At 49.2% G+C, this 11280-nt stretch overlaps 1 protein-coding gene across 2 annotated transcripts in view; it reads left to right on the forward strand.

Annotated features, from left to right (window-relative positions):
* Positions 1-10034, forward strand: part of RFX4 (regulatory factor X4) — a gene marked incomplete at both ends in the record, with an annotated part of 165097 nt that extends 155063 nt beyond the window's left edge. For both annotated transcript variants that reach the window (XM_082850840.1, XM_082850841.1), the window contains 2 exons: positions 1260-1398; positions 9762-10034. In XM_082850840.1, the coding sequence (XP_082706966.1) occupies positions 1260-1398; positions 9762-10034 (412 nt within the window). The remainder of the gene's footprint in view (positions 1-1259; positions 1399-9761) is intronic.
* Between the last annotated feature and the right edge of the window lie 1246 nt (positions 10035-11280).

The following is an 11280-nucleotide window of genomic DNA, read 5'->3' on the forward strand; positions in this document are numbered from 1 at the left end:
GGCTTCCTCACCCGAGGCTGGAGGTCCCTGGAGGGCAGCAGTCATTCATGGGGTTCAGAGAATCCCCCTGGGTTCCAGTGGCGCTTTGGACCCTGAATAAATCAATCATTGATTTTGCCCATATTTTTTCCCCTAATCTGTAGTGATGTTACAGTGATGAATAAGCTACAGATCCATTTAAAAGGGTAACAGCTTTTTGCCACTTTGCATTGTCTTTATTAAAAGACATTCCTCACACAGTGTCTAATGTGCAGTTATCTGAAAAACACTTATGATGTTAAAAAGGGCCCTTCTTGTCACGAGACTCTGCCATGTAGGTACAGTAAGCCTCACAAGCCAGGTTCCAACAGACCAGCTCTGGGGGACACAGGAGGGGACGGAGGAGGACCGCTCAGGTCCCTTCCACGTGGTAGCCTGAGGCCTGGCTGTGGGCATACTTGAAGTTAATTCCATAGGCTCAGGTGCCCCTGACCCATCAGTGGGGCAGCCACCATTTCCTCACGGGGCCTCCTAGAGTAGTTCCCCACACATTTAAAATCGACTTTGACATTGTTTCAGAGAGCTTCCGACTCTGCAGAAATGGCACAACAGACACCCACATGGTCATATGTCAGCGTCTTTGCTGTAAAGATGTTATTAAGCATAGTGGTAATAGTATCCTATGTTTCCACAAGACTATTTTATAATAGAAAGTGACCCTCGGGGTCATGTGCAGCACTTTTAGTACAGACGTGAGAAACAAGGGTGCGAGTAGCCCAAGGTCCCACAGCTGGGAAGTGGTGGAGCCAGGCTTAGAACCGGAGGCTGACGCCTGGTTGGCTGTGGTGTTTCCCCCCTGCACCAGAGACATGGGAAGGCAAAGGCCTGAACAATACAAAAACAGAAGTCCCAAAGTAATTTCTTCTTTTTTTCCTATTTGACTTCAGGCTATAATATGGGGCTTTTTACCACAACAGGAGAAGAGGCTTCCATCACTAATGATGTTTTGCTCAGGGCTAGTTTTCATTCCCTGCGCATCCGCCGGGTGGTGAGGGAGGTATGCTGAGGGGAGGAGGAAAACCCACCTGGGAGTTTAAAACTATCACAGCAAAGCCGCAGAGTGGAGATGGTAGGAAACAGAAAGAAGAAAAATGGGGGGAAAAAAAGGAAGAAAAGAACAAAAAGGAACAAAAGTAGATGAGGTTGATTTTTAAAGGTGTCAAACTGATTTGTTCTCCCTGCTGTTACTCACAATATTCAATGTGCCTAATGCGTTTTAGATACACGGGAAGCTATAACTACGGGAGCTATGGCAACCAGCATCCTCCCCCAATGCAGAGCCAGTACCCGGCCCTCCCGCACGACACAGCCATCTCGGGACCGCTCCACTACTCCCCGTACCACAGGAGCTCTGCACAGGTGAGTCGGTGGCCCCGCTTGTTGTCCAGGCCTTGGTGTGCGTGGTGCCAGGTCTAGTCAGTTCAACACAATTAATAAGCACTTTCTGCATACTGTGTGTCTCCAAGGAAAGGACGGTCTTTTCCTCAGTGCCATCTCTTCCCTCCAGTGGCTGCCCACAGTGGGTGCTCAGCCAGAGTTCACCCCTACTTGCTTTCACGTACATGGGTGCCGACCACATGTCTTTAGTTCTGTCCTCCCTTTGACCTCTCTCCCAGGAGCCAAGCAGCCGCAATGTCTGTTGTCCTTTTCTTCGGGCAGCCACTCTCAGACTGAATCTTTTGTGTCCTCTCCCACCACCCACTCCTGGTGCAGCCAGACCCTCATGGAGTCCTGTGAGGACTGTCATGCCAGCATCATCCTGACTGGTCTCTTGGTTTCACATCTGTTCCTTTTCAGTCCAACCCACACACACAGCCTTACCAGAAGAGTCCTCCTGAAATGGACCCTTATCCGATCATTCTCAGGCCTTTGGCTCTTCACTGTCTAACAAACCACACTGCTCCTCTGTGGCCTTGGTGAGTGGGGATAGTGGCTGCACCTGTCGCACCAGTGTTGGGTGCTCCACTTGTCTCAGACGTGTTCCTGTGCACTGGGCCCCAAACACAACTGGTCACCAGTTCCATCCTATTCTGCATCCTCGTTGTCTCTGCACGCTCCCTGTCCTTGCCTCAGGTCAGGTCTTTATCCAACCTGGATGATGACAAAAGCCTTCCCATCTGTTGCCATGCCACTGAACTCGCCCCATCTCTGGTCCATCCCCAATACTGCAGCTGGAGGAATCTTTGGGGAAAAAAAAGCCAACTGGCCATAACACCCTCCCTCTTTTGCACGTCATCGCTTTCAAAGTCAAGTTCAACTCCTTAGCACGTCTCTCAAGACTCATGATCATCTGGGCTCTGCCTGCCTTTCTGGCCTACCAGCCATACCCCACCTTTGCCCCAGCCATGCCAGCCCACGTGCAGTTCCCCCAGGTCTTCGCAGATACTGTTGCCTCGGGCTGGGATTCTCTTCCTCAACCTCTTCTGCTTGTTGTTCAGGACAAGCATCCCACTGTCTGTGCGGCACTTGCTGACACCGCCCTCGTCCTTCCTCCAGGACCGTATTCGGTGCCACTCCTCTGTACTCACATAGTGCGTTGGGCTTTCTTCTGTTGGCATACTTCTGATCACTGACTTTCCTGACACCCACAGGAGACCCCAGAGCTCCTTGAAGGCAGAAATTAAGTCTAGGATCTCCGGGTCACAGCACCCATCAAAAAGAACAGCTAGCTTTTACTGAATGCTGTCCCGTGCCAAGCACAGTGCCGAGCCCTTTCCACACCTCCACGGTAACCCTTGCAGAAAGGAAGCGAGAATAACTTGCCCAAGGACTTGAACCCAGGCAGTGTGACCCTGGCTGCCCAGGCTCTTAAGCAGCAGCCTCCGTCACCTCTCATAGAGGGCATCCACTGTTTATTGAACAGAGGAGTGAACAGGAGGTGGGGCAGCACAAACAACTGTGGTGTGCGGCAGGCAGGGCAGCAGGTTTGGGAGGCAAGATGAGAGCTATGCTTAGGAAAGAGCTCCTGCAGCAAGGGCCAAAGGACGATGAAGCAGAGAGGAAGGGGCCTGGCAGAACAGGGAGCGCTGCCAGGAAGCACTTGCAGGAGTCCAGAACAGAGGTGGCAGGACGTGAGCTGGGATGCAGGCTGCAGTTACATCAGCTGTCAGCACAGACCTGCCTCCGGGGGCGGGCACCGAGCAGAGCGTACCCACAGTCCACGGGCCCTCGGGGCAAACAGGCGTCTGTTTTGATTTCCATCGGCAGTACCAGGGGGAGCCCTGGTATAATCCCCGGACAAGCCAAGAAGTGGATTCCTCCAAATCATCACCTGGGGCGTTCAGTATAGGTCCCAACTGTGTCACACAGAGAGGCCTTTCCCCTAGGGACTGCTTCTCTTGGGAGCAGAGTCTGTGCTCCCCCACGGTGATCCCCTAAGGGACTTAGAGCTGCTGCCATAGACTGGGTCACACACAGAGTCTAAGCAGCCCACTCATTCATTCATTCAGTCGCTCTCCCACGACTGTCGAGTGCCCACTATGCGGCAAGCACTGCTTAGCCTCTGAGAATACGGGGAGAATGAGACGGAAGCGTGCCTGCTTTGGGAGAGCTTCGGCTCCAGTAAGGAGACACTGGCAAGATCAAGCGAAAATCCCAGCCACGGCTCCTGGCATTACCTTCCCTCTTTCCTCACTCCCTCATTCCTCCTCATGAAATTTCTGGAGCTGGTTTTTCTGGGCTGTTATTTTTAAAGCCTTTAGCTACAAAAAGAAGCCAAAGGCTCCTAAAGGCCCGTGCGGTCCCTGGTGATCAAAGACAGGTCGAAGCATCCACCCCGGAAACCACAGCGGTCCCCAGCTGGAGCATTATCGTTTAATCGCTGGTCCTAATCGAAGGGCTGAGGACTAAACCAACGCCTGTGGAGGAGCCCGCTGAACCCAGACTAGGTGTGGGAGGTGAAAGGGTCCTGCAGCGTCGTCACCACTGTGTCCTGTGGCTCTCAGGCAAGGTCCTTTCACGACCTCTGACCCCCACCACCCGCTCATGCCCTCCACTTGGTGCTTAATGCCTTTGTCTCCATTTGTAAAGTGGGGTGGGGAGCCGTTAGTTATATAACATCTCTGCCCAGGTCGATGGGTTAGGGTTAGGGTTAGAAAGGTGAGATCAGCACTTCTCCTGCGGAGGGTACTGTCTAAAGACAAAGAATTCATTAACATTTATGGGTCAAGCACTGTTTTAGGCACTTTCAAATACAGAGGCTCACTTAATTCTCAGAGCAACCTCAGGAAGAAGGCATTTTCTCCAGGTGTTAAAGACGGGGAAAACCTCAGAGTGTAATTTGCCCCAGGTCATGCATCCAGTAAGTGACAAAGCGGACTCAAAGGCAAATTCTCCAAATCTCAACCCCAGGCCGGTGGCACTGAACACTACATGGTGTGTGTTTTGGAGGGTGGGAGGTAAATTGGAGAGGTTACTGCAGCTGTTCTTAATAAGTTTCAAGTTCCCAAAGAGAAGAATCACACACCCAAGATACTGTGTTTCTTTCCTTTCCTGGTACTTTGGTTTAAGGTTGATCACATAGGGGAAAATCCACTGCAGGGCTAATTAGTTTTAGCTTTCCAGAGCAGAGGTCAAGCCGTTCTACTCCTGAATACTGAATACCACACTTCATTACATCAGACTCAGTGGGGAAAAGATTAGTCTGAATGGAAGAAGAAGCACAACCACAGAATATGGTTAAAGAATGCAGTTGGTCATTAGCACAAGAAACTAACTTCTGCAAGTAAATGCCTACCAGGTTTGCCTTAAAGAATGGATACAACACCTCTGTGAAGTTCAGTAATCGCAGACATCCCAGCATTTATATACACAAAATAACGTGAAGTCATTTGTTTTTTGAAATAGGGCATTGTGTGCCCCTGTTTATACTACTCATTTATACAAGACATGCTTTCTTCATGGGTACTACAAAGGTAAACCTCCAGTCCTGTTTGAATCCTCGTAATTTCTCAGTTAGTGAGTCCAGATGAATCAGGTTGCACAGGGTAAGGTTTGAATTATTTCAGAAAAACACCCTTCTTTCAGCTATACTGCACTTGTCCACACCAAAATAAGTGAACAAGGGATGGTATCAGCTGCCCTTTCCCAGGTTCCCCATTCTCATGCCCAACCAGAAAGAGAAAACAAACCAAACACATGGTCACAAAGTATTTCTGAGCCTCATTCAACACACATTCATGGAACCTCTACCCTGTCAGCAGCCATGAATGTGAAGTGGGCCCTTGAGCTTAAAAGCCATTTGATCAACCAGAAGCAAACTGGCTAGAAAGACACTTAGGGTGGGCCAGAAAGTTGTTGCGCATTTCTTGTCTGTATGGCCAAGGCCCAGCCTTGCCAGCCGGTCACACAGCTCTCACGGCAACTCCAGTGGACCAGCCCAGGGCCAGTGGGTCCTCGATCTCAGTGGCCCAGTGACTGCTACAAAGTTTGCTTAGCGTGCTCCACTTTGGGATAGCATCTTGGGCCGAAGGGAATAAAAGAAGCCCACCATAGCGGTATAAAATCTCTGACTGTAGAGCCAGGCTTCCTGAGTTCAAATCTCAGCTCTGCCTCTGATTAGCTCTGTGCCTCAGTCTCCTCATCTGAAAAATGGAGATAATTCTAGTACCTATTTCATAGGGTTGTTGTGAGGTTTGAGTGAGTTAATAAAGGTTAGAACAGGGCCTAGCTCATAGTTAACACTCTGTGTGGATATTTTCATCATTATCCTTTGTAACACCACTGTTATTATATTTTCATAATTATAGAATTAATTTCTGTCTTCCTCAACTCTACTAGCTCTGTGAAGGCAGGGACCAGGTCCTTTTTTCCTGACCATTTTATTCCCAAGACCCAGAACAGACCTGGCCCTTGCTGGGTCCTCAGGACATACTCATCAATGAATGAAGGGATGTATGGATCCTTACTCTGGTAGTAAGTTGCTGTGTGACCTCACGTAGATCATTTCCCCTCTCTTGCCCTCAGTTCCCTCATCTGTAAAGTGAGAGGTAGGACCAGGTGGTCAGTCACTAAGGCTCTTCCTTTCATTAGTGGACCACGATGCTATGACCTGAAGAAGACGAACATCCATAATAGTTACCACGTTTTGAAAACTTACTGTGTGGAAGCTCGAAGTGTTGCACATGTATTAACTCAGTTAATCCTGACCCGCAGAGCTCAGCAGATGTGGACCGTCTGGCACAGTCTTGGGGGAGCTATGTCCTGGGTGGGGGGTGCCTGTTGCCAGAACTTTGGTCAGTGAGAGCCGCCTTTCACAGGAAAACAGTTTGTGCGCCCGACGGGGGCCACCTTTCACCCGTGCTCAAGTAGCAGTCCATTTGGCGAGGGTCAGGGATAAAGGGCTCATTCTTCCCTCTCCAAGTGCAGGAAAGTCAGCCCTCGGTGTGAGTAGTCACTTCTCAAAATAGCACTTCCTAAAATGGTTCCAGAGAGGCCCGAGGTCAGTCTCAGCTGAGATGGACTCATGTCACGGCCCCTTGAGGGAACCTTTGCCCACTTGTGCACACACACGTGCACCTACACGTGCCCACAGACACCCCTCACACACCTCTCACGAGGTGGGGACTGGTGACTCATCTCCATTTTCACATCAGTAGCAACAGTGTGGTATTTGACCTAGAAAAGGCTAACTTCTGGTTAGGGGCCCTCAACAAAAAGTGCCTTTATCCTGAGCAGAGCTCTCGAGACCTCAGGGTTTGTGCCCAGTGGGCCCGAGGAGCCCGCGTGAACCCGGATGTGAAGTGTGAAAGGTGAGGCGGGTGCTCCCGCCAGACTAAAGAGAGGCCTCACTGGCGGCTTTAATGGCCAGGCCGGGCAGCGGCACTCCAGCCTCTCAGCTCTCAATGGTCTCTTCACCACGGGGAAGACGAGTCACTGACTCATTTGCAATTAGATGACCTAACGGGACAGAATTTTCCAGGCCGGATTCTGTGGTAACAGAATTTTATTGTCACATTGGAGATATTTTGAGCCAGTCTCATTTCCAGGCAATTACTCTTTTGAGCCTGTGACACAACCCCTGGGCACAGCTGCATCTAGGGTCCTTGCTTCGGCACAAAAGACACGCTCTCTTGGGTTCTGTGGGGAGGAGCCTCCAGGTCCACACGGTGACATGGTACCTACACAAGCCAGGCAAGTAGGACTCTGTCAGAAGCATCAAGCTGAGGCCTGGTCAGGGTTGTAAGACCCTGTGGTCTGTAGGGGAGGGGGGAGCTTAAAGGAAGAGTGACAGAGAGATTCGAGTTTAATGGGCTGTGTTCCAGGAAAGGAGTGTCTTCCTCTCTGAATTCTCTGCAGTTCAGTTGTGGTGGGTCATGCCTCGTTTGGGCCAGTCAGATTGATGTGGAGGAAAGTCACCAGCTCAGGACCGGGCTTTTCTGCCAGCTCTCCCACTAGCTTGCCATGTGGCGCCCCACTTTATGGATCCTAGTTTACTGTACAACATCTGTACAACGTGGGGTTGGATTATATGATCCCTAACGTTCTTTCTAGCGGTAACGTCCTGGTGTTCATTCACCAGATAAGTTATGTAGCACCTGCTAGGTGCCAGGCATCATTTCAGATGTTGGGCATATGGTAGCCCCACCAGGAGCTTAGGAATATAAGCCAGTGGAAGGAGACAGCTGACAAGCAGGATGCTAAGATCCCGACCTGAGAGATGGGGGGTGAGGCACTTAGCTTGGAGAGAGAGGATGTCTGGAAACGTCTCTCTGAAGAGGTGACATTTGAGCTGAGGTCTGAAGAATGATGAAAAGGCAAGCATGGAAGGAGCTTGGGGGTAGCGGTGGGGAAGAAGTGTTCTAGGCAGAGGCAACAGGTGGGACAAAATTCTCTGAGGTGGGAACCAGCTGGGCAGGCCAGAGGACCAGAGGGGAGGCCTCTGTGCCAGGGAAGGGACATGCATCCGGGGAGCTTACCTGAGAGACTGTCAGGAGGGGGAAGCCACCTTTTGGAAAAAATTAGAGACCATTTTGTAATAATACTTCTTAATATTACCTGTTTAACACCCGGGATCTTGATATCTTGGGCAGGGCCCAATCTCAGTACGGTCTCTTTGGGGTTTAGAATGGGTCCTAGGCTAGAATCCCACCGCCCAGGCCTGAGGGTCCACCGTGGCTGCCGTACACGCAGCTGATTTGGGGATTATGAAAGGCTCCGTGCGCTCTCCCTGGTGTCCTTGGCAACACCCCTGGGTGCCTTGTCCCCCCAGATCCCAGATACCAGCTACGCCCTTCTCCCGCTTGCCTACCTGTTCTTCTGACTGCGGAAGGCGTGTTGTCTGTCCTAGGTAGGACAAAACCCTCACTACTAGAACTTGGCGCCCTCCTCCTTGACCTGTGAATAGCTGGTTCTCTTTGCATGCTTTGGGCCTAACAGCCTTCCCCTGCTGCCCCTCGGGCTGCCACTCAAAGAGGCAGAACAGTTCCCCTCTGGCCCGCTCGACTACAGGGGGCACCACTGTTGTCATAACCCCTTCTCCTGGCTGTCTAGGCTTCAGCCTGTCTGTCTCCCTCACAGGGGGCAGCTTCCCACCGAATCCCTCGGGGCTCCACTCTCCAACTGTCAGGGAAGACAGATGGGGAGCAGAAGAATTCCGACATTAGCACATATAGGCGCTCTCCCTACTCGTTGCCCTTGCCACCCTTGTTGACTGGCTCCTGCTCTTGTTGGGGTGGCCCTTAGCACAGCAAGGAAATCTTTGTGCTGCCTGGCCTGCAGACCCCAGAGCTCGCAAAGGGAGCCCAGAGCTCCTCCCCTTCCTCCCCTCTGATGGTACTAAAAGCGGCTTATTTGCATAGCTGTCTCGGTAACTGAAAAGAATGTAAAAGAAGCAGCACTTCAGGGGCCCTCCTCTCATTCCCGATTCTTTCCAGAACAGCTTCCCCTCTTCTTGTAGCTATTAACACCTGTTTTCCTGGCCTGCACAAAAGCACCTTCCCTCCCATTTGGCTTATCTTGACTCCTTCTTCCACATTCACACCAAGCCCAATAATTTACCATTTCCTGCTTGTATATCTTCTAGGACTTCAGTGAATGTGAACCAAAAAGAGAGATGTTCTCTGAATGATAGGCACTAATAATAACCTTTGAAGCTGTTGACTTGCTTCCTCTTCAAAAGCCTGCTTTTAGGTTGCAGTTCATAATTGAATTCAACTGTAAAATGCTATTTTTAATGATGTCATTGTGTTTTTCTTGGCAGTATTGTTCTCTTGGGTTGATGGAGTGGGACCTATCACATCTCCTAAAATGATAAAGCTCAAAACCATCCATCCATATATCCGTATCTATTTGGACATGCTGTTCCTCCTGTACACACACACACTCTCTCTCTCTCTCTCTCTCTCTCTCTCCCCCCTCCCTCCCTCCCTCCGTCCCTCCCTCCCTCCCTCTCTCCCTCTCCCCCTCTCTCCTGTATTCCCAGTGGGGTTATTCCTTCTTTTGGGTTTGACTTCCCCAAATATTGCAGATTAAGAGCTCAAAAAGTCAGTATTTTTGGTTGAGTGGCTATCAGCCTAGCTCTGGCTGTGAAATCCTTTGCATTTCTCCTGTTATGTACTTCCTAGACCAAGAGTCAGTCTTTCAGAATTTCACTGATTACTTCCCATCAACTTTCATTAACAGCGTCTTAAGAAATTTAACTTAAACTGTGAACATGACTGATATTGTGTATGTGCAACTTCAAGCTAATTTTAACTTTGTGGAATTTCTTTCCCCTCAACAAGTACCCGTTTAATAGCCCCACTTCCCGGATGGAACCTTGTTTGATGAGCAGTACTCCCAGACTGCATCCTACCCCAGTCACCCCCCGATGGCCAGAGGTGCCCACAGCCAACACGTGCTACACAAGCCCGTCTGTGCATTCCACGAGGTATGGAAACTCTAGTGACATGTACACACCCCTGACCACGCGCAGGAATTCTGAGTATGAGCACATGCAACACTTTCCTGGCTTTGCTTACATCAACGGAGAGGCCTCCACAGGATGGGCTAAGTGACTGCTTTCATAGAAATCCATATTTAATATTAATAATAATTAATAATAATAATAATAAACTCAACACCCACCCCCCAGAAGAATTTTATCTCAATACATCATAACTCCTGGGCTATTCCTAGGCGTCCATCTTCCTAATGAATATGAGGCTGGGATTCAGTGTGGGATGATAAACTTTAGTTCAGAAATGGGACTCACTAAAAGTCAGTGAGGTTGGGTTCCTGTAGCCAAGCCAGACTTGACTGTTTGTATAGAGCACTATCTCGGGCAGGCCGACCTGTCCCTTTTCCCTCTGTTCCATGCCTTCACTTTATGTTGGCAACCATTGCCAGTAAATTACCTATTTTCCTGTTGACAGAAGCTCTTTAGTCTTGAAGGGTGGATACTAGAGACGGAATCTGGTTTGTGCTTTTGGATGGGCACATAATTTAACCAAGAGCATTCACCTTTCCATCTGGCTGTCATCTTACTGTACAACAGACAGCCCCCTCAGATATGTCCTAAGCATCCCTTCTTCCTGGTGGTGTCGTCACTGCTTCCTGGAGCACCAGGGCTAAGTGGAGGTATCTGGAAACTCTAGATTCCCTGTTACACTTATGTCTGTCACAGTACCTGCATTGCCTTGGAATGTAAGCACTGTTTAGGGGGAAGGAAGAGGCCTGTTCTGTATGCCTTAAGTTGAGTGAGGTTTGTAGGGGACCGGTTCTTCTACATACAAGTATTTGTCCTAAGTTTGCACAATGGCTAGTGTCAGCAAAAGGCAGGAAAGGGGTTTTTAAAGTTCTGAGAGAATGTGGATTTATGGCATTGAGTATCATACTCAGCTCTGCTATATTAACTCTGTGAAACTGAATGGACCAAACTTTTAACTTACCAAGCACCAAGTGTGAAAATGACTTTCATGGTTCCTTCATAAGACTATAATAATTTCCGACACTTTGATAGAAAGAAATCAAAGCTGTGCCTTTGAACCTATACTATACTGTGTATGTGTGGAAATAAAAATGTATTGTACTTTTGGAAAATCTTTTCGTAGGCATTTTTCTGTTAGATTTGTAGCAACTTGTGAGGTTTGTTAGAGATTAACATAGGTTTTCTTTCTGTATTATAAAAAACACCAAGAAATTATGGTGGACCTATTACCCTATGGGTAAGAAATAAATGGAAACATGACATCGGATGTTTTAGCAGTTGTTCTGTAAATAAAACATTTGATCACACCACTCAGTGTGATAATCATGTCTACA

Source organism: Leucopleurus acutus, assembly GCF_964270905.1.
Source record: "Leucopleurus acutus genome assembly, chromosome: 11".
In the NCBI taxonomy this organism is placed as follows: Eukaryota; Metazoa; Chordata; class Mammalia; order Artiodactyla; family Delphinidae; genus Leucopleurus; species Leucopleurus acutus.